This window comes from Ipomoea nil, unplaced genomic scaffold (assembly GCF_001879475.1).
Source record: "Ipomoea nil cultivar Tokyo-kokei standard unplaced genomic scaffold, Asagao_1.1 scaffold1612, whole genome shotgun sequence".
Classification (NCBI taxonomy): domain Eukaryota; kingdom Viridiplantae; phylum Streptophyta; class Magnoliopsida; order Solanales; family Convolvulaceae; genus Ipomoea; species Ipomoea nil.
The window spans coordinates 393,108-416,567 of NW_017618040.1; the positions used below are offsets into that span (position 1 = coordinate 393,108).

A 23,460-nucleotide genomic window follows, 5' to 3' on the forward strand; every position below is an offset into this window, starting at 1 on the left:
ATCCGGAAGAAGCTCGAAGACATTCGAGGAAGTTGGGCGGACGAGCTTGACCGAGTCCTATGGGCTTATCGCACTACCCAGCGGCGAGCGACGGGGGAGAGCCCGTTCTCGCTCGCATACGGCTTCGAGGCCAAAGTTCCAGTCGAAGTAGTCGAGCCCACCCACCGGGTTCGCACCTACTCGGATGCAACGAACGAGGAGAATTTGCGGATCGAGAAAAACTTCCTCGAAGAAAGGAGGGAAGCCGCGAGTGCACGGATGGTCGAGTACCAGCAGGCGGTGAAAAGATATCGCGACCAGAGGACTCGCCCGCGAACCTTCCAGGCCGGCGACCTCGTGTTACGCGATCGACAGGCCAGTCAGCCCACCGAAGGGGCCAAGTTTGCAGTTAAGTGGGAGGGGCCATACCGTATTGCAGCGGTGGTCCAAGCCGGAACCTATAAGCTAGAGACCATGGAAGGCAAGCTCGTCGATCGCATATGGAACGCCACCCATTTGAAAATGTTCTATCGGTAGAAAAGGATAGGCCGTGTACGTGCTCAAAGATTCCAAAAATCTAAATAAAGCACATGGGTTACAGTTAATCGACTGAGGGACTCGGCGAGTATTGAGAGAAACGATGGGGCACTGACCCTAAACTGTTTCTGAGATAGAAAAAGCCTAATGGGTCGCCTCGACCGAGGGACGCAGCAAGAAGAGATAGGAAACAAGGGCCCAGACCCTTAGACGTTTCCGAGAAAAAGCCTACAGGAGTCGCCTCGACTGAGGGACTCGGCGAGTATTGAGAGAAACGACGAGGCACTGACCCTAAACTATTTCTGAGATAGAAAAAGCCTAATGGGTCGCCTCGACCGAGGGACTCGGCAAGAAGAGATAGGAAACAAGGGCCCAGACCCTCAGACGTTTCCGGGAAAAAACCTACAGGAGTCGCCTCGACTGAGGGACTCGGTGAGTATTGAGAGAAACGACGGGGCACTGACCCTAAACTGTTTTTGAGATAGGAAAAGCCTAATGGGTCACCTCGACCGAGGGACTCGGCAAGAAGAGATAGGAAACAAGGGCCCAGACCCTCAGACGTTTCCGAGAAAAAGCCTACAGGAGTCGCCTCGACTGAGGGACTCGGCGAGTATTGAGAGAAACGACGGGGCACTGACCCTAAACTGTTTCTGAGATAGAAAAAGCCTAATGGGTCGCCTCGACCGAGGGACTCGGCAAGAAGAGATAGGAAACAAGGGCCCAGACCCTCGGACGTTTCTGGGAAAAAGCCTACAGGAGTCGCCTCGACTGAGGGACTCGGCGAGTATTGAGAGAAACGACGGGGCACTGACCCTAAACTGTTTCTGAGATAGGAAAAGCCTAATGGGTCACCTCGACCGAGGGACTCGGCAAGAAGAGATAGGAAACAAGGGCCCAGACCCTTAGACGTTTCCGAGAAAAAGCCTATAGGAGTCGCCTCGACTGAGGGACTCGGCGAGTATTGAGAGAAACGACGGGGCACTGACCCTAAACTGTTTCTGAGATAGAAAAAGCCTAATGGGTCACCTCGACCGAGGGACTCGGCAAGAAGAGATAGGAAACAAGGGCCCAGACCCTTAGACGTTTCCGAGAGAAGCCTACAGGAGTCGCCTCGACTGAGGGACTCGGTGAGTATTGAGAGAAACGACGGGGCACTGACCCTAAACTGTTTCTGAGAAAGGAAAAGCCTTGGAGAGTCGTCTCGACCAAGGGACTCGACAAGAGAGAGTTGGAACACAAGGGCCTGGACCCTTAGTCATGCCTGCGAGCAAAAAACCTTGACAGAAGGATTCGGTGAGCAGTTAAACGAGTCTAGGTTAAGGTACGAAGCGTCAAGCCCAAGATAATACGAAAAGGAAGAGAAAAGGGGAATTTCATTAAAAAAGGCCCGAAAAGGAGGCCAGCCTTTACAAAAGGGGGGCTATCCCCAAAACAGGACAGCCCTAAACTACGGGGGAGGGGGTGTCAACATCAATCCCTTCAACTTGGGCCCCTGCCGTTGGTCCAGTCAGGGGAACAGAAGAAGGGTCCTCGGTTGGAAGAGAGGACTCGGCAAGCTCGGGAGGTGTCATGGAAGGAAGTGTCGCCGGATCAGAGGCTGCCGGAAGAGATGCCGGATCCCCAGCCGCCGACTGTCCTTCAGTCGCCGGAAGAGCATCTATCACGGGCTTGAGGCCCCAGTTCTCGGGAGTGAAAGAGGAGTCGCGGACCAGCAAGGCAGCATGGATCTCTGTCTGCGCCTCGCGAAAGCCGAGGCGATAGTCACGCTCGCCCAAGTCCAGGAGAAACTCGTCGCCATCCGGCGTCGATAGCCACTCCTTAGCAATCTCTTTTTGGCGAGCCTCTATCGCCGCCTTCACCTCCGCCTCGAAGGCGGCCGACTTCTTGTACTCCTCGACGGAGGCCGTAGCAATCGTCACCACCTTGTTTCGTTCCTCCTCCCACTGGCGAGTAACCCTCAGCATCTCGGAGTTGTGCACCTCCACCACCTTGAGGTGCTTCGCCTGCTCTTCCAAAAAGGCCTCCTCCGTCTGACGTAGCTTGTTCGACATAGACCGCATGTCGGTCAAATAGTTCTGCAGCCGCTTACTCATCTCCATCTGGAAGGTGAGGTTCTGCGAAAAAGACACAAGTCAGGCAATGAAAGAAAAGGACGAAGGGGAGGTCAAGTGGAAAATACTTACGCGGTACGATTGGCGCAGTGAGGCCTCGAGGATGTACCCGTCCCCCAGAGCGTGAGTCACCTCCACGTCCTTAGGGAGAAGGACGTTAGCACACCACTTACGGACAGAGGAGGTGACCATCCAGATCTGGGCATCCTCCTCTACCTCATGACACAGCCGGATCCTTTTTGGAGCCGGCTCGTCAGTTTGAGCAGCCGGGCGCTTAGAGCCAGAGCTCTCTGTCTGAGCGGGAGGTGGCTGCCGAGTGGGCGACACCACTGGTGATGGAGTCAGATCCACCACGTTCTGAGGAGGAGGAGGAGTCGGCCTGGGAGCTGGAGACGGTAGAGAAGAAGAGGCGGCAGCAGTACCGGAGGAGCGTTGGAGCAGCCGACGCCTCATCTTTTCGGCTCTGTCTGCCATCTCGGGAGTCGGTGCAAACGCCTCGTCGGAGCTGGAAGAGTCGGAGTCGTATGGACCTGTAAGAAGGAAAGAGAAAGTGTGAAGTGCTCCGAGTCGGAATATGGCGAGATAGAAGAGGAGTAAGAGATAACGAAGACTACCTACTGTGGCCGCACCCTCCGGCAGCAAGCCACGCTTAGCCATGGCCCGGACTCGGGACCAGTACTTGACGGAGTACGGCCCAAAGCCCTTCAAGAACTCGCCGCCCAAGACCGCCTCGTCGGAAGGAATGGCACGTCGAGGACAAGGCTTGAACAGAGCGGCCGGCCACAGGGTCGGAAAAGTGAAAGAAGAAAGGGCAGGGCGAACGAAGAAATAGAGAAGCTTCCAATCCTTGATGGAATCGGACAACCCCTCGAAAAGTTGTCGCCCTGGGCGAGCGGCGACTTGAATGAAGCCCGGCGAGTGCGAGCCGACCTTGTTTACGGTAAAAAGATACCGGAACAGGTCGAGGTCTGGCTCGCACAACCACCAGTGGCAGAGATTGATGAAGCAGGTGAGGAGTCGGTGAGAATTGGGTGCTAATTGGCCCGGGACCAAGTTATAATGGCGGTAAAAAAGAGAGAGAAAAGGACATGGGGGGACTCGGAAGCCAAAGGCGACCGAGTGCAGATGAATACCGACACAACCCTCGGGAGGGTCGTAAATTTGCCGGCCCTCCGGAGCAAGGACTATGGCCGAGGGCCCAAGAAGGTACCGGGCCATCTCCAGATCCGCCGCAGTAGCGATGGACGGTGGCCCGGAGGGGCGGACGATTGGGTCGAACTTGCCCCGCGGCCGTATAACGCCGCCCGGCAGAGCCGCCACTGTCGTCAGAGGAGCGGGGCTCAGCGGAGTAACCGCCCCCGAAGAAGAGGGGGTCGGAGGAAGAGAAGATGTCGATGGAACGTTCGAGGGAAGTTCCGTGCGACGGAGGGAAGACGTCAATGGAACGTCCGCCGAAAGTTCCATACGACGTGGAGGAGAAGAGGAAGACGAAGAAGGAGAAGAAGAAGAGGGAGAAGTCGCCTCGGTGTTGTCAGCCGAGTAACGACGAGAAGAGGAAGAATGCGAGGAAGAAGACATTACCTAAGTCAGGAAGGAAATTGGAGGAGGAACAGAGTGGCCGGAGAAGCTCGAAGTTGAAACTGAAAAGGAGAAGACCGGAGAAGAGAGTGGAAAGAGACGAAGTGGCTATTTGAAGGGTAAGAATGTCAAAGGGCGGCCACGCGCCACCTTCTCGTTGGAGGGGCTGGAGGTGACGAGACGTGAAGAGACGCCGCATTTAATGCCTCAAAAGGCGCGGCGACGGTTCAGGCCTAGGGTTAGCCCACAGACGGCGCGTCTGCCCTAGGCTAGGGTCGAACGTCACATGACCCGGCCTGCTAAGCCGGAAGCCCATAGCGGGTCACGGCCTCTGGGCCCACGAGATACGAGCTAGAAGCTTCTAGAAGCAACCCGGTAGAACTCAGCTCAGCAAATGATGTCGGCCGAGTTCACGAAGAAATTCCGGTCGTGGAGTCGGCGATTAGACTCGGCGACTCCCTCGACAGTAGAATCGCGCCATAGCAAGACTAGGGGTCCATCTCACGGATCCGAGGTCGGGAGACAAAATAATAAGAAATTACGAGGTCGGATAAGAAAAGCACACTATTTATTGAAATCGACACAAAGATTACAAGGCCCGGGACTCGGCCGGTGCAAATTACAAGAGAAAAACAGAGTCATGGCTTGGCTTCCTTCTCAGTCGACGAACGGGCGGCCGGAGGACCCTCTATGAAGTACTGGGGGCGGAATGGAAGAGGACTCGGCTCAGGCTCTGGCATCTCGTCCAGATATACGGCCGGCTTCCCATCGCCAATCATTTGTAAAGGCCTCTCCAGAGCGCTCGGCGACATGGCAACGCCGAAAAGCGGAGGAACCTCCCACACCTCTTCCTCCTCTGGAGCAGGGTTCCCGACCTCTGGTCCCGGATCCTCCACCACAGGCTCCATCTCCACATCGATGGACTCCTTGCACATCAGGTCCAGCATGTCCGGAGACACCACGCTAGGGTCTGATGCCGAGTCGCCCACCAGACGACCTCCGTTAGCCAGCCTTTTCTGCCTCAGATGCTCCAGGCGAGCGTGCTCCTTGTTGCGGATGGACCAACGACGATCACCATCTCTGTAACTCATAGCGCCGTGCTTTCGCCAAAGGAAAGGTATTGCGATTTGCATCAACCATGAAGGGTCTTTACATAGCCCAGGGAAGGCGAATATCTAGGCGATAATTACGGAGGGGATTGGTGTAACTGAGCCGGATTGGACAGATGATGAGAATCTTTGTCAGAGATTAGTTCCATCAGATCCGCCCGGGAAAAGTGAGATTCGCACGCCAACATAAAAGATTTGATTTACCCAAGCTATGGGGAATCTTGCAGATGTCAGACTGAAAAGAGTCTGACGATGTGATCGACTCCTTGACTAGTCGTCCGAATGAGCACGCAACAAAACACAAGTCAAAATGAAAATATTGCTTTTATTATTATTACGGAAAGGGAGGGTACAAGCAGCAAGGAGCTTATTACAAATTATAGATATGCTCCTAAAAGAATTCCTCCGAGATATGACCGACCCCGGTACATGAAGGTCACTCGCCAGGCGAAGGGGAGTCGCCTCCAAAGAATCCCCCCGATGGTCCAGGGGGAGAGGGGCAGAACGAGTCCCAGAAAGCTGGCATGAGCGGCGGCGGAATGGGTTCCTCATCGTCCGGATACGCCTCCAGGTAGCGGGCGTAATCCTCGTCATCCATAAGACCCGTGACCGGCCCGTCCGGGTCGTCCAGCGGGATGGAAAAAGTCATCTTGAAAGTCAATTGCTCAGGGATGGCCACCTCCACAAAGGATCCATCTTGAGAAGTCACCCTCGCGGTTGCTGGAGTCGACGGACGAGGCAGAGGCGGAGCGACTTCTCGCTGAGGTGGGGTCGGCGGTTGAGAGGCTGAGGAGGTGGCACCCGCGGGAGATCTCCGAGGAGTTGGACGAGAAGCCTTTTTCTTGCTTCCCCTCTCAGGTCGAGTCCGTTTAGAAGGCAGCGGACGCCAAGGAGACCCGAAGTCAATTCGCTTCCCTTTTAAGGGAGAGCGACCCATGATGAACTCGTGAGGATAAGAGAGAAGGAAGGAGGCCATTTATAGGTGCCAAGCCTGGAGGAAAGAATCGCAACGGCTCCGTAAGATCCGGAAAGAATGGCTGATGATTCGGACGTTACGAAGGCTATTAAGGGCACGGATACGGTAATTAAAGGAGGCAAGTGGCTGCTACTTTTCCAAACCCAGATTGGAGGACCGGGTATGGAAAAGTGAGGGACTAGTTGATGGGGTAAGGACCCCGGCCCAAGATATAGGGGCCCAAAGAAAATAGAAGTGGGCCAGCATCGAGAGAAGCCCAAAGAGTAGTCAGGTCGAGTCCAGGAGTCAGCCGAGGCCCAAGCCCAGGAAAGGACCCGGCTCGAGGAGCCGTTGAGGGCATTAAAGAGGTTCCTTTAAAGAGAGTCGTTGCAGCATTGAAGGCAGGACCCGGTCGGGCCGTTACAGGCCTAGGAGAGCCGTTGGTTGGCCGAGTAATGGCGTCCAACGGCTCCATACCTTGATTAGCCTTGAAGTCGGCCATTAAGGGCCTTCAAGTCGACAGAGGAGGAGCCACTATATAAGGGCTCCTCCATTCCTGTAAAAGGTAGACATTTGGGGGGACACCTAGAGGGGTGGAAAATAAAAAAGAGTTTCTGAGCACTGTGATTATCTCCGAGTTAGACATAGATATTATTGAGAGGTGTATCCTCCGACCAAAGGTTGTGTTGGACCTCCTTGGGCCCGAAAACCCTAAAACCATCAATTATGATTATTATTATTATTATTATTATTATTATTATTATTATTATTATTATTATTATTATTATTATTATGATTATTATTATTATTATTATTATTATTATTATTATTATTATTATTATTATTATTATGATTATGATTATTATTATTATTATGATTATTATTATTATTATGATTATGATTATTATGATTGTTGGTTTTTGGGTTTTCGGGCCCAAGGAAATCCAACACAACCTTTGTCTTGAGGATACACCTTTCATAATAAGGCTACTAAAATAGAAGAAAATATGACTCGATGATTTTTACGTGGAAACCGAAAGGTGAAAACCACGGGCCTTTTTGGGCGGTGCCAAGCCTAATTCCACTATGTATTTTGTAGGTGTCTTTGTACATGTTGTATGGCTATTTTGTATATAGAGATGGAGTATGCTTCTTTTGGTAGAATGGAGTCTTCTTGATAACCTTCTTGTTGTGTATGTGAAATTGCCTTCTCTTGGGAGAGTGGTGTAGTATTCTATGAGAGAAAGGATGGTGAGTGGGAGGATAATATTTGGGAGAGTCCTCCCATGTGTGTAGGTGAATGAGTGGATCCCCCCTTTTTCTTCTTGTCTTCTCCTCCTTTTATAGCTAGTCCATCCCCAAAAGTGTCCGTTGGACCATTTAGTAGGGTAGTTAATAGGTATTAACTTGGTTATTAGTGGGGTAATAAGTGGGAGACTTAATAGGTAGCCTTTATTTGGGGGTTATGGATGAGGTAGATAAATAGGACTTTTAAGGGTAGATAATTAGGAATAACGGCTAGTTAGTCCGACCCTCTACCCGTGCCGACCTCCGGGTCGGGCCGACTCCTGGCCCAAACCGACTCCTCGGTTTGGCTCGTATCTCTTTTGGGCTTGCTCCATTTTCTTCTTGGGCTTCCCTTCTTTGTCTGGGCTTTATCTCTTTTCTTCTTGGGCCCCGAGCCCACGGGGTTCACACCCCATCAACTAGTCCCTCACTTTTCTATGTCTTGTGCTTAGCAGGGCATGGAAAAGTATATTGTCTTGCCTCAAAATTTCCTTTATTAGCCCCCTCGATTTTTGCCGACTCTTTATTCAACATTCTACACGACTCCATCCTCATGACTTCTCTTTGTTTGCCGTATGACCGACTGCTTCAGTGGATGTGACCTTCTGGCTCTGAGCCCCTTTCTCTTTAGCCGTCGAATTGAATCTTGGCTGTAACTTTTTCTTTCTTTAATAAACTTCTAAGGGTTCGGACCCTCGATTCCTTCTTTATTCGCCGAGTCCCTCAGTCGAGGCGACTCTTCGGTGGTAGCTCCTTTTCCCTCTAGAAATGTCTAAGGGTCGGAACCCTTGTTTCTTTTCTCTTTTTCTCTAGAAACGTCTAAGGGTCGGAACCCTTGTTTCTTTCCTCTTTTCTCTAGAAACGTCTAAGGGTCGGAACCCTTGTTTCTTTCCTCTTTTCTCTAGAGACGTCTAAGGGTCGGAACCCTTGTTTCTTTTCTCTTTTTCTCTAAGAAACGTCTAAGGGTCGGAACCCTTGTTTCTTTTCTCTTTTCTCTAGAAACGTCTAAGGGTCGGAACCCTTGTTTCTTTTCTCTTTTTCTCTAAGAAACGTCTAAGGGTCGGAACCCTTGTTTCTTTTCTCTTTTCTCGCCGAGTCCCTCAGTCGAGGCGACCCCTGTAGGCTTTTTCTTTACTTAGAAACAATTTAGGGTCAGTGCCCCGTTGTTTCTTTAATTTCTCGCCGAGTCCCTCAGTCGAGGCGACTCCTTTTGGCTTTTTCTCGGAAACGTCTAAGGGTCTGGGCCCTTGTTTCCTATCTTTTCTTGCCGAGTCCCTCGGTCGAGGTGACCCATTAGGCTTTTTCTATCTCAGAAACAGTTTAGGGTCAGTGCCCCGTCGTTTCTCTCAATACTCGCCGAGTCCCTCAGTCGAGGCGACTCCTGTAGGCTTTTTCTCGGAAACGTCTAAGGGTCTGGGCCCTTGTTTCCTATCTTTTCTTGCCGAGTCCCTCGGTCGAGGTGACCCATTAGGCTTTTTCTATCTCAGAAACAGTTTAGGGTCAGTGCCCCGTCGTTTCTCTCAATACTCGCCGAGTCCCTCAGTCGAGGCGACTCCTGTAGGCTTTTTCTCAGAAACGTCTAAGGGTCTGGACCCTTGTTTCCTATCTTTTCTTGCTGAGTCCCTCAGTCGAGGCGACCCTTTAGGCTTTTACTATCTTAGAAACAGTTTAGGGTCAGTGCCCCGTCGTTTCTTTCTTTTCTCTTTCTCTCGCCGAGTCCCTGCTCGAGGTGACTCCTAGCTATGATTATTCTTTTCTAAGTAGACTTCTTGGACTCTTGGTTCTTTTACTAACTCGAGTGACTCCCGGTTGTAGCTTTACTTCTTCTTCCTTTGTATAACCCCTTGTGGATGATAAATTCCATGAGCAATATTTTGGAATGTATATTCATTTTCTGCCACTAAATTTCCATGTCGAGTCGTGCCCTCGTATTGCATGCCACATATGTAATCCTTTGATTTTTATTATTTTCACTGGCTTTGGAGAGATCGTCGGTACTTTTTGTGTGTTTGTAATTTTCCCCCTTCTTGGTCTTCTATCCGTACAACTGGATGGGACAACCACCCGAGGTCCGGGCGCTCGGTGGTTGACCTTGAATCTAGGCGGGCGAACAATCCAATGTCCGATACGGAGTGGTCGGCCCAGCGCGAATGGGCGGACCTACCCGGTCAGATTCTTAGGAGTCGGCCTTGCAGGTCCGGACGCGTTCCCACCAGATACTTCCATGTGTACACTCATGCCTCAACATTTCCATTATACTTATGCTTCCCTTCTTAATTTTTATACCAGTGCACTTAGCATTATGGACCCTTTGTACGCTATTTCTTTTCGTGCCTAGAGTCCGCCACCTCACCACTAATGGCCACATATGCTCAATTCACATACTCAACTTCACACTTTATTAACTTCCTTTGCTGATATCTTCCTCCCATAATGGCTTGGGATTCAAGCTTTTCATGCCTTTTATTTTTCCCGAAATATTGCATACGTTACACGTATATGTGCAGTCTTCCATAATTTTCTCCCTTCTCCAATTGCCTCCTTGTGCGAAATTGACGCATGAATTGGAAATTCCCATATATGAATGCGTAGAAAAAAGGGTAATTTAGATCTGCATACCGGATGCGAGTCAAAGTGGGCACCTTCCATAATCTTTCCTCGATTACCGTGCAAGCCCCATATTTGAACATTTGAACCTTCCTCCGTAATTCCAAGTTGCTGGTTCGCTCTGCTCGTCGCCAGTTCCAGAACATGATGGTGGTAGCATTTCGAGCCTGACTCCTCTAAAAAACAATTGCCAACTGAGATCTTTGCATAGAGACGATGTTTTAGTTCCTGATCCTCTGATATTACCATTCTTGATTGATTTGAAGGAGCACCCATTGGATCGATCCCCACTTTTGGAATGTCATTGTTACAACCAGTGAATTTTTGTTACTCCCTGCACTATTTGAATATAAAGTAGACATATGCTCATCTCTCTCTTCCCCAATTTGCGTGTCATATATTCGGACGCCGACTCCGCCACCGTTCATAACCTGGCGACCACCCACCGACTTGGACCATTTTACCATCATCGCTGCAAGAAGAGTTTCCATAATCACTGGTCACAAGGCGACATATCCCTTCTCGCATTCGATGTCTATCCAACAAGTTACCGGTGTCGATGGAGCACTCGTGTATTGGAGTTGATTTTTACACTGCCTCCGACTCTGTCTCTACCGTCGACTCCATTGATTCCGACTCCATGACATGCCTTACGATGGCCGAGCCTTTCAGTCGTCATACTGTGTTAAATCCGAGCACATCGCCGTCCGAGACCCGTCGTCACTCTCTACATCGAGCGCTTGCATGCTTGATAACCTCACTCGCCTAGCCACACGGGGAACCCACTCGGTGAACTTACTTGGACATGCCCACTGGTTTCGGGGTCAGACGTCAATTTGGTGGAGGCTTCGGCCGACTGGAGGAGCGAGTGATGGAGATAGCTTGATCGACTCTGTCACTTTACTTGTTGGAAGTGTACTTGGACTCGGCGATGGGATTGGTAGGTTTGGTCGTGAATTAATCATCGGAGCGTGGATCTATTTCTCTGAGGATTTCAAATTCTTTGGATTGAACGAAATGGCGGAGGTGGTGGAGAAGAATCTCGGGCTTCCCAGGGCGGTCGGCTGATGAGCTGGAGGGCGTTGGTGAAACTTGCTGCTCGACGGCCATGGCTTTGCAGGTGGCGGAGCTGGTCTGGAAGTTTTGAGTTGTAGCAAATGGCTTCATCGAGCATGGAGGTGGCTTCCTTGAGCATGAAAATAGTGCTTATTCTGATTCTACAGTTCCAACTTTCAGACATTCGCCTCACCCATCATGTATGCCGACCGAATAATTTGCATGTTGTGAGATGATATCCGTTAGCCACGTACTAACTCCACGCCATTCCTCCAAATATATCACTTCTGAGAAGGTAACTTTATTGTTCATTTCTGTGTCGACCATTCTGCTAATGGTTGATCTTGTGTTTTCCTCCTCTTGAGTATAAACTTTCATAACTTGCCCATGATTTCGTTATGGCGAGTCGGGAAGTCGGTATGCTTAGCTTGCCCGGATCACCGGAGTCGTACCATCATTCTCCACGCCCGAGTCCGAATCACTTTGAACTCGCCACTTTGAACCTCAATCCAGTCTTCAGAGCCATGGGCGAGCACAACCATGAAGCTTTGAACGTGCCCATATCTTCCATATAGCCAGACGAGCTGACTCCAAACTTTTCTTCGTTGAGGAATTCTTGTTTAAGCGCCATGTGTCTTCTACTGGATTTCTAAGTGTAGATGCATGTGAGGGCGCCCCAAAAATCTTCCATATGCCACAAGCCTTTGAGATGGCACTATTTATAATTGGTGTGGAAAATTCCATTTTCCCTTTGATTGCCATGCAAAGTAGGTACGTGGAAACCCACGAGATTTCATCATTTGGAGTAGAAATTTATTTTAATCCCCGCTGGTCGCTTTCTTAACTTGTTTCCTGCCGACTCCAACTCTAACCTCGTTCGACTTCATTGACTCCGACTCCGCGGCAAGCCGCATGTTGGCCGAGTCTTCGACTACGGAGTCCTTCAACCTGTTCAGATTTCGCTTCCCTTGATTTAAAGAGTTGCAGCAAATAAGATGCCCAAGATGGATCGACTTTGTTTTCCACGTCCGCGCTCGAGTCCGGTTGATGTCGTGGGCGGCGTTTGGCAATGCACCAAGCTGGGACGAGTCAGCGCAGCCTTCATAGAGATGAAGGAGTCGACGAGTGTATTGTCGATATCTCGCACTGAGATGGAACCATCAATTGCATGGGAGTCAATTTAGGTAGTGATCACCGGCTGAGCACCGCATCTGAGTCCGACTCCGGGAAGAAAGCGATATCCGGTTCCTTGGCGGTGGCATTTATCTTGGAAACGGCAGAAGTGCTGCATGACTCGGTCTCTACCCTTATCTTGTCGACGTGCGTATCTCCTAGAGCTCTGCCGTTCTCTGCTGCAACAACTGCCGCACGGTAATGTAGTCGAACTCCAGGTGGAGCAGGTGCAACTCCTAGCGGAGAACAGGCGTCAAGTTTAGTCAAACTCCTCTCACATCCCCTAATATTCTCATTGCCGACTGTCTTTCTGCTTGAAACCATGCCACCATTTAATCCGCGACGAAGGCGTGGAGGTGACCTGGAAATTTCCTCCTTTGCTGCCACCTACAGGAGTCGGCGAGAGCATCTTCAAAATTCCTTTGTGCATGGGAGTGGACAAACTTGATTTTCTTCGCCGATTATGTGGAGAACTCAAATCACTGGGCGAACACCCTTAGGTATATAGGCTGTACGCAGGCAGCTCTTTCTTCCAATTTTTTTTTTTTTTTTTACAAGAGTCCATACTGTGCCAAGTAGACTGCCTTGCCAAATTGAAATTCTTTTTGAATTTCAAATCTTCATGTCGTGTTCTGTACTCATTCGTGCCACATATAACATTTATTCCTCATATTTTCATGATGGCGAGGCAGAAGCATCCAATATATATATATTGGAGAGTCTTGTTACAAGCCCTTTTTTAACAACATACTGCTTGTCGGGCTCCATATAATCAAAGCTTTTCGTATAATCAAGAGAAAAATAGAGAAAATAACTATGACCCCGGTGTCTACCGTTAAGGTCGTGGTGGGGGAACCATTTATTCGGCGTCCCGACTTCTTGATTCCCCCGGCCGAGTCCCTCAGTGTGATGGACCGACCCCTCTCTTTCTAACAACTTTAATTTAAATATTACATAAAATTTATATAATAATGGTTACCTCTTGTTGACCTCAACGTGTAGTATTATTTACTTGATTTTCCTCTAGTTCTCTTCTTGGTCCACGGCTCTCCGTGAACCTTCTCAATCTTCCGTCCGTAGTGACCGGACGCTCTCCGAAATTACTCAGATAAAGAGGCAAACGTGACCTTTTGTCACGATCCCCACAGACGGCGCCAGTGTTGGTTTTTGGGTTTTCGGGCCCAAGGAGATCCAACACAACCTTTGGCTGGAGGATACACCTTTCATAATAAGGCTACTAAAATAGAAGAAAATATGACTCGATGATTTTTACGTGGAAACCGAAAGGTGAAAACCACGGGCCTTTTTGGGCGGTGCCAAGCCTAATTCCACTATGTATTTTGTAGGTGTCTTTGTACATGTTGTATGGCTATTTTGTATATAGAGATGGAGTATGCTTCTTTTGGTAGAATGGAGTCTTCTTGATAACCTTCTTGTTGTGTATGTGAAATTGCCTTCTCTTGGGAGAGTGGTGTAGTATTCTATGAGAAAAAGGATGGTGAGTGGGAGGATAATATTTGGGAGAGTCCTCCCATGTGTGTAGGTGAATGAGTGGATCCCCCCTTTTTCTTCTTGTCTTCTCCTCCTTTTATAGCTAGTCCATCCCCAAAAGTGTCCGTTGGACCATTTAGTAGGGTAGTTAATAGGTATTAACTTGGTTATTAGTGGGGTAATAAGTGGGAGACTTAATAGGTAGCCTTTATTTGGGGGTTATGGATGAAGTAGATAAATAGGACTTTTAAGGGTAGATAATTAGGAATAACGGCTAGTTAGTCCGACCCTCTACCCGTGCCGACCTCCGGGTCGGGCCGACTCCTCTCGTATCTCTTTTGGGCTTGCTCCATTTTCTTCTTGGGCTTCCCTTCTTTGTCTGGGCTTTATCTCTTTTCTTCTTGGGCCCCGAGCCCACGGGGTTCACACCCCCATCAATGATTATTATGATTATTATTATTATTATTATTATTATTATGATTATTATTATTATTATGATTATTATGATTATGATTATTATGATTATGATTATGATTATTATTATTATTATTATTATTATTATTATTATTATTATTATTATTAATTATTATTATTATTATTATTATTATTATTATTATTATTATTATTATTATTATCATCATCACACCACTGCCACCATCGTACCACCACCACCACCACACTACCATCACCACATATTGTTGTTGTTGTTGTTGTTGTTGTTATTATTATTATTATTATTATTATTATTATTATTATTATTATTATTATTATTATTATTATAACAAATAATGGGTGTGTTTGATTCGCATATGGGAATCAGAATCGAAATGGGTATCAAATACTTGATAATGGTAATGAGTTTTGGTAAAATTATTTAACATGTTTGGTAGTAGGGTGGAATAAGAATGATTACTAATAGTGGTGCTTGAAAATAAATAAGGAAATGAAACCCTTATTTTATTTGGATATGCGTTTTTCAATTGACAGGGTATTCGAAACTCATAACAGTATTCTAAAAACCTATCAATCAAACAATAACAATCACTTCGTACCATTCCTATGAGCAAAACCCATCAACCAAACACCTCCAATATGTTCATTTTCAAGAAAATGAACCAGCAACACAAAATACAATTTCTTAACTTTTAATCAAACAAAAAAAATATATTTCAAACATTCGACCAAACATAAAAATTAAAATATCTTGTAAAAAATAAGTCATCATTTCTAAATTTTCAAACCGATCCTTAAATAAGAATGGGTAGAAATATGCTATTGCATTTATGAAAAGGACATTAGAATTCAACTTATTTAATTACCAAATTAATATTTGGGGCCAAAATAAAAAATGTTCAAACGAAGTCCAATCGAACCTGCCAAACGCAGTGATTTGTTAACTACTTTCCGGGTCGGTAATAATTTTTCAACGCAAAAAACGGAAATCACATTTGATTGATTGCTAGCTCGTTTGAGAGAGAGAGAGAGAGAGAGAGAGAGAGAGAGAGAGAAAGAGGGAGAGGGAGAGGGAGAGGGAGAGGGAGAGGGAGTTGGTCTCACGTTGTGGGGAAGAAGGCTGTACTGTTGGGAGAGAGATCTCCCTTCCTTGTTCAAATCAGCAGCTTAAAGTAAAAATCTTTGTAAGTTTTCTGTTCCTTTATGCAATGTATGCTTCGATCTGAGCCTTTCCGTTCTTAATCTTCAAATTTCTCTTTAAGGAAAGCTTGCTTCAGCAGCTCAGCCCGCCTACTCATTTGCTAATTTGTTGGTCTATTTCTTGAATAACTGTTTTTGGGTATTTTTCCCTTTTTATTTTTTATTTTTTGCTTTGTTGGAATCTTGGTGTGGGTAAATGGGGTTAGATTGATTGGAATCGTAGGGTGGGGTGTAATGGTTTCTCCTATGAGCTGTTTTGTGTGATGGGTTTGAATCTTTTTAGCACTTCCCTGTTTTTTGGGGGCATTTGAGCTTGCAGAATTAGGCCTTTTGGCCCTTTATTTTAATTATTATTTGAATCGTTTTTCCCTTAAAATTGAAGCGTTTGGATGAATTTTATGGGGATTGTTTGACTGAAAATTTGGAAATTTTCGAATTCTGGGACATGTTTGCCCATTATCCTTATTGTATACTTTGATTTTAGTTTTCAGATTCCTTTCCATATTTATACATGTTGTATCTCTATGTACAATGAGTACTTTCTGATACTTTTGACTTTCATCTATATTAAAGTGTATAGAACGGGCTCTCTGCCTGTATGTATTGATGCTTTAAGCATGTCTATTCAATGTGTATAGAAGCGGTAAAGTACATGGATGGTTTTGATATCAACTATTAGAACTATAAGGGGCAAGAGGCCAAGAAGCAGGGAGGGTTGGGGGTGGGTTAAAAAGATGGGGTAATATTCTGTAGTGTCAACAAATCCTTCCATCATTTGTGGGTAGAGCTGTTAACAAACCAATAGACTTGACAAGTTTAACTTAGCTTGGCTGGTTAGGCTTTGTTAGGCTTGTTAAGATTTTACACACACACACACACACTATCCATTTATCTTTTAATCTTTTAATAAGTTATACAGTCTTTACTGTCCAAAGATGTAATTTCCCCAAGTCTTCTCTTTTCAGTTTTTCCTTTACAATTACGGAGTATCTCTTAGCCCTTAAGTTTTCTTGCTACCAAGTTCCTCTACACCATATGAAGGAAAAATATAAAAAGTGGCTATGTAAGAGCAATTTCTTTTAATATTAAAATGTCACCTTGAGTATTGTTAATCTGGATAATGATTGATCTGCATGTGAGCTTGAAAATGTCGAGATTTGAAGCTTTTGTTTTGAAACATTTTTTGAACCAAACCTAATGAACTGGCAAGGTCTGTTTGTATTTAACGAGCCAAGCCTGAGGCATATGGTGTTCCAGACTCAACTACTCAAGCACACTACGCCAGCCTTGGCATGTCTAGTTTACTGCTCTCTTTGTGGGTATCTTAACTCTTCTTGTTTGAATGGAGAATTTGCATGCCCTCCTTCTGGACGGTAAATCAGTGGCTTAGCATTTTTGGATTGGGAGGAATGTTGATATGTTATGAATTATATTTTACCCAAACTTTAGATGAACTTAGAGAAATTTAATTTCTTTCTGGCCAGATATAGGCAAATGAGGTGGGATGTTTCTGGCTTACAAATTGACAAGAAACCAATATTGTCAATTTGAAGCCAGTAATGCCACTCGTGGTACAACTGTTCAGTTTGCACCCAAAATTTCAACAGAGTTGAAAGAAAGGACAGTGAGGCAGTGGGTCATGGTGCACAATTGACAGATATTGTAGAATTTCATGATAAACAATATCTGTTATCGGTTAAGAGCACAAATTGCAACCATACCGTGTGTCAGAAAACTTACAGAAGCTGAGATTCTAAAACCAAGTGACTAGAAGTTGAGCTTTTATGTGAAGACTGCCTCACTTCAAACTTCTGCAACTGAAACTTTTGGTTTCTACTCCATTATTTCAACTCTATCTGATCTAGGAAATGAGTACCATGCAATGGTACTGAAAACTTTGATTCTGGTTCAGACTTTTCATCGAAGTCTAATCCTCAGTCTCTTGTGCCCATAATAAAATTACAGGTGTGATTTTGTGTGCTCTTGTTTAAAATTTTCAACCACAATGCCTATTTAGAATAATCCATATAGGATTGCTTTGAGTTTTCATTCCCATATGTTTTGAAGGTTTGCAAACTCTATTTATAGATCTAGGTCCTAAAAATGACAACCTTTTTATCTGTTTTAGTGCCAGAATTAATAAACCATCCTAAGATCCTACCATTGATTTGCTGCAAATTAAGTGCCAAGGGGATGGATATTTAAGTTTGCAGGCTCCTTTTGTTGGTTTTTTAAGTGTTGTCAATTACTAACACATTTACAATGCAAAAGGCATGAGACAGTAGTTTCTTGTTAGATAAGTGATAAGATGGATTAGGTCAGCCAAAAAGGGGCAGAGTGATGGAGGGATTTGATGCAAACCCAACAAGACTTGTTGGACCCAAAACCAATACCTCCAGAACACCCTAGTCCTCGCGAATCTGATAGGTAGAAGCTTGCTATCTCTGGAGATGATTGATGCGAGTCTCTCTCAATACTTCCACCAACCCGTCAATAGCTTGCATGCAAGTTTCAGAGATTACAGACTCAAGGGGTCCTAGCTATTGTTGACAGAGAAGTTTAAGCTCAATTTTCAAAATAGCTAAAAGTGTTTACATTGTTCAAGACATGTATTTATAATCCAATTTAAGCACAAGTATATACAGCCAAAGAGTACAAGCTATTAAAGCACACAAACAGAGAATATTCTATTATTCCTGGCAAGAGTTGGTGTTCAGGGTTTGCTCATGGTTTCCGGTTAACCAATCCCATTTTTGAACTCCACATTCTGCCTAGGAATCACAGGCTTCACTTAGGGGTTCCTCAATCCCACCACACCATCCTGTTGCTCCACAAGATTTCTTCCTCAAACTGCATCCGTGCACTGGCAGCAACTTTGAGCATCATTTTGAGCTTGATAAAGTCTGAATCTTGGAAATTCAAAACATAAAACTTGTAGAGCATTCTTTTAGATTTGTATAGTACGAGAGATATATATGACCAAAATAGCTGTGGTGAACTGTCTAACTTCAGCGGGACTGCATGGCAGGTTCCACCATTCTGCCACTAGAGCCTATCACTCCTTGCTCTCTGCCTACAAAGCCACAGGTGCATTTCATGTTCTTGGCAATCCTGTTGCCTAGTCCTGTGAGGAAGGGGATAGTGCCTACCGCTATCTAGATCAAATCTCTAATGCAATGGTCTTGCTCTGTGTCATCCTCACCCTCTTGGGTCGGTCCATGTTAGGATTATATAATGAATGGCTATAGTAGTATAGTGGTTTAGCATAAAAGCAAAGGGAAAAGAGTAGCATGGTCCCTCAGGTTTCCTTGTTGCCTTTGTTCACTTTGAATGATAAAAAATGGGGAAAGGGAAAAATATTTTATGGGCCAAAGCTTTTCTTGCGTTTAGTTAGTATTGCTGAAAAATGTTTATCGTTACTAAATACTAATACTTTTAGGATTAGAAAAGACATGAAATACATTTTATACATTTTTACTACTATATAGCATCTTTTGATGAATAAAGGTTTTATGCCTGCATTCCAAGAAGTGAGGTTTTTGGCAAAACGACATGTGTTTTTTATTCAAATAATCAAATGAAAAATATTGTATGCCTGTTAGACACAAACTGCACAGGGTATGATTTGTAGTGCTCTTGTTATTGATAACGCTATAAAATATTTCAGTCAATTCACTTGGCTTTGCTCATTTATATTACTCTAATTTGAGTTTCAAGTCTCACTAGGTTTAATACATGAGCCTAGCCAAGTCAAAGCTCAACTGAACTTTGTGTAATATACTATACATGCATAATTCTTTCATACCATATAAATTAGGTAAATACATACATACATATACAATACTCTCCCAATCTTGTTAGTCTTGTCATCATGGTGACTGGTATAAAGTTTTAGGAAATGAGGGAGGGAGCAAATGTAGAATAGAGACTTTGAATGAATCTTGCTTGAGTAAAAAGTGAGTGATAATTAGAGAAATTGTGGTGTTCGTAATGATTTAAATAGTGGGTCATAATGCCTTGTCATGTATAGAAGTACCAAGTCTTTGTTAGTGACAAATTTTTGGGACTTTCCAAAAGGGAAAGTATAACAAACAAAATGTACCGAGCCACATCTACAGCCCTAGTTACAATAAGAACATGTGGCTTGCTGGGAGTTTGCAACAAATACATATGTTATATATGTATTTGTGTGTATATATGTGTGTTTTTGTGTTTTATTGTACTTTGCGAATTTTGAAATAGTTTGGGTTTTCATCATTTATAATCTTGTTCCAGGATAACTCTGTTATCAAGCACACCGCAGCAGCAGATGGATGATCTGAAACGCCACGATGAAGAAGATAGTTGGTCCATGACTTCCTCGTATCCTTTAGGCTGATTTTAATTTCTTAATCTACTGTTCCGCGTCTCTCTTCTCCAGCATTTTACTTATTTGAAACAGTTATTATCCTTAACGTTCATAGTACTGCTGCGTCCGTAAGAACCATCAAATCCAAACTTACTGTCCCGGTAGCTCCATCCTTTAGATCTGCTGAACGCGTAGCAAGACGTAAGGAGGTATTTTCAGTAATAATTGATCAATGAGTTTATGTTCCAAAGCGGCTTCTTCCATTTGCTTTTAGTTGTTGCACTAATATTTGTGGAAGCGTGTTTTCCTTTCCCTCCCTCTATAGTTTTACGAGAAGTTGGACGAGAAACACAAAGCTTTGGAAGCAGAGAAACAAGAATGTGCTGCCAGGACCAAGGTACTGCACTTATAGAGCAATGTAATGTTTATTTTTCTTCCTTTTGTTTAAATTGCAGCTTGTTGTAATCTAAGATTAGGCCGAGGTCACTCAACTGGGCTATAATGCACGTGGGTCAAACCATACTAAAAGATTGAATCCAATCAATTAGCTCGTCTAACTCCTTATAAACCCATATATTAATGTGGACTCTTAACACAGCTGTTAATGCATTTTTCACTGTATTCATCCTCCGTTTTGTTCTCCCGTTATTATTAGGAAGAGGAGGAAGCAGCTATTAAGCAGCTTCGTAAGAACATGGCCTATAAAGCAAATCCAGTTCCTAGCTTTTACCATGAAGGGCCGCCTCCAAAGGTTGAACTTAAGAAGGTAAATCATGATTTAGTATCTAACTTCTTACTAAAATATTTAAATAAATAAAAATTAAATCTCTAGTTCTTTATCGTCGTGAAAAGCCCAAAGTCACTGTTGTTTCAGCATTTGTTTCTATATATTTTTTATTGTGATAGTTGAGAAGAATGCAAATTTATCGTCATAATTTCATGCATGAACCGTTTTTTAGACATAGTATAAACATTACTACCCTTTATCTAGCTGCCTGTGACTCGAGCCAAATCACCAAACTTTACGCGGAGAAATAGCACTGGTGATGCTGTTACTTCCCAAGAAGAGAAAAAAGATTCGGTCAGGGCCACCCGCCACAGCATTGGTGCCTACAGAGAATATAACACAACGCATTCCAGTCCCAAGAAGAAGGACCAGATAAGCGGGCGAGTTAATATTAATGGAAATAACAGAGTGAAGGCGACTGGCAAGTCGTCAGTCAAGGGAACAAAGAAAACATCAACTAACGAGTCAAAAGAAATCCGGGTGAAGGAGATAAAGGACGCTCTGGCGAACGAGACTAAGGAAACTCCCCCGGTGAAAGAGATTAACGATAGTCCTGTGAAGGAGATTAAGGAAACTTCTCATAATACTATGACAGATCAGCCAAGAGCAGACATTGCAGTTCAGTGATGAATCAATTAGCCTTGTTTTTTGTTTTCTTTTTCCCTCATATGTATCGAGAAAATTTCCAGAATTTCCTCGTCAATTCAGATGCTCAATGTTAACTTGCTGATTTCTTTTCTGGTCAGAAGCGACTCGTTGAACTGATGTTTAATCTGAGTTGTATATTCTCTGTAATATATATATTATATTATATGTAATACACATGTAATGTGCTACATGGAAGAGAGCCCTGGACTACATGGTTATAAATATGCTCTTAAGACTCTCCTCTGCAGTTCAGCATAGCTGTGTAATGCTTTTAACTTTTAACATTCATTTTCCTTTGATGTGAACATTTTTATCAATTTTGTCATGTGTACATTTAGAATATACTTTGTGTGATATAGTCTATGTACGCCTAGCTAAAACTTGAAAGTTGAAAATTTAGTAGCTATAATAAGTTAAAGAGAAAATTGCATTTTTGATCCTCTAGTTATACTCGTGATAGATACTTAGTTCTTAACTTATATGCGTGATCATCTATAACTCTTAAGTTATGCATAAAGTGGTGATTTTAGTCTTTGAAAGACCAAATGAACCACTTTATTAAGTGACAAATTGGTGGTAGAAATGGTCCCCGAGAGACTAAAATTGCAACTTCGTGCATAATTTAGGAGTTAAAGATGGTCACACTTATAACTCAAGGACTAAGTTTGTACCATGAGTATAATTGAAGGATCCAAAAATGCAATTTTCTCGTAACATTAATTGTTGAATTAGTTCAATAAGTGTAAAATAACATAAAAGGATAAATTAATGTTGGGGATATAATACTATGAAAATATTATTCTCCGAAAAAACAAGCACAAGAACGAAAGAGAAATGGTTAGTTCAAGTCATACGAAATACACTTTCCATAAAACTTTATTTGCTACCTCTCTTTGGTGCTAGGAGCGTTGTAGCCTATGTTTTTTTTATAAACTGTGACTATATGTTTGAGCACTCAAACAAAAGAGCTCGACGGACTAGAACAGTGGTTTGAACACCGAAATTTGAGGAAAAAGATGAGTAGAGTTTTTCTGGAGAAAAAAATACGTAAGAGTTTTTTTTGGCTTGTGTCTAAAATCTTTTGCTCATCCAAGGTATATATAGGAGAGATGAAATTAAATAGCATTTAGTCATGACATTAACATTGGTTTAAAACCCAGTGTGTAACCTTCATAACAGACCAAATAATAATTTGGAAATTAATTAACACTAGTTTAAAAACAAGTCTATAACCTTCATAACAAACAAATAATAATTGGAAAATTAATTCTTAAAATAAAAATTGGAACTAATTCCGTAGTATCAGAATTAATTTAGGACCGAAAAATGTCAAATCTCTTTCATGCTCAATTTTGGATTTGATTTGCACCCTCCCTGCACGTGAGAGAGAGTCTCTAAATTATACAATTCAACTTTCCTTTAAAAGGAACTTATATATATAGTATTGCAAATCCACTTATTTTTTCAATGTAGGACAAGTGTTTCTTTTAAGCATTTCTACCTTCATTTTTCAACTCAAATGAGTCTACTTCGATAATCAATTTCTCATTTACTCATTATCTGTTTTGAGAGTACAATATATCAATTTCTTCGCCTCATTACTAAAAACCCGAATCCACTTTGACCCGACCTAAATCAAAGGTGGACCCCACATATATTTGTACCACAAAATAGTCACTTACAAAGTCATTTTATGCTATTTTTTTCAACTAAGATATTAATATTTTGATTAATGAATAGTAGATGCTGTCATTTTTGTAAATTAATAATTAAAAAAAAAAGTTAAAAAAATCAAGAACTTATTTTGAATCGCTACTTGGACTAGCGTTTCAAAATAAATTATTGTTTTAAACTCATTATGTTTTTAGAACTTGTTGAAACCCTAAGCCTGTTAGGATTGGACCCATTAAGTTATAGTTTATTCCTGTAAAAATAGTTATTGTACAACTCTAGTAAGTCAATATGGTGAATCTTTTCATTACTTAACATAGTATCAGAGCCTAAACCCTAAATAAACCATCTTTTCCCGCTTCCGTCGCGCGCCGCCGTCACTGCCCTGCCATTGCCGCGACTGTTTTCTTCGTTCCGTCGCTTGCCTATTGGTTTTTCTCCCAAACCAATTCCACATGCCGACTAGGACC

At 44.0% G+C, this 23,460-nt stretch overlaps 1 protein-coding gene across 1 annotated transcript; it reads left to right on the forward strand.

Moving 5' to 3' along the window:
• The first annotated feature begins 15,391 nt into the window (after window positions 1–15,391).
• LOC109191050 (protein WVD2-like 2) lies at window positions 15,392–21,636 on the forward strand. The gene is made up of 6 exons (XM_019341631.1): window positions 15,392–15,520; window positions 19,812–19,898; window positions 20,000–20,093; window positions 20,210–20,281; window positions 20,540–20,650; window positions 20,876–21,636. The coding sequence occupies exons 2-6, from the start codon at window positions 19,846–19,848 to the stop codon at window positions 21,296–21,298; spliced, it is 753 nt and encodes a 250-aa protein (XP_019197176.1). The 5' UTR covers window positions 15,392–15,520; window positions 19,812–19,845; the 3' UTR covers window positions 21,299–21,636.
• Window positions 21,637–23,460: the final 1,824 nt, after the last annotated feature.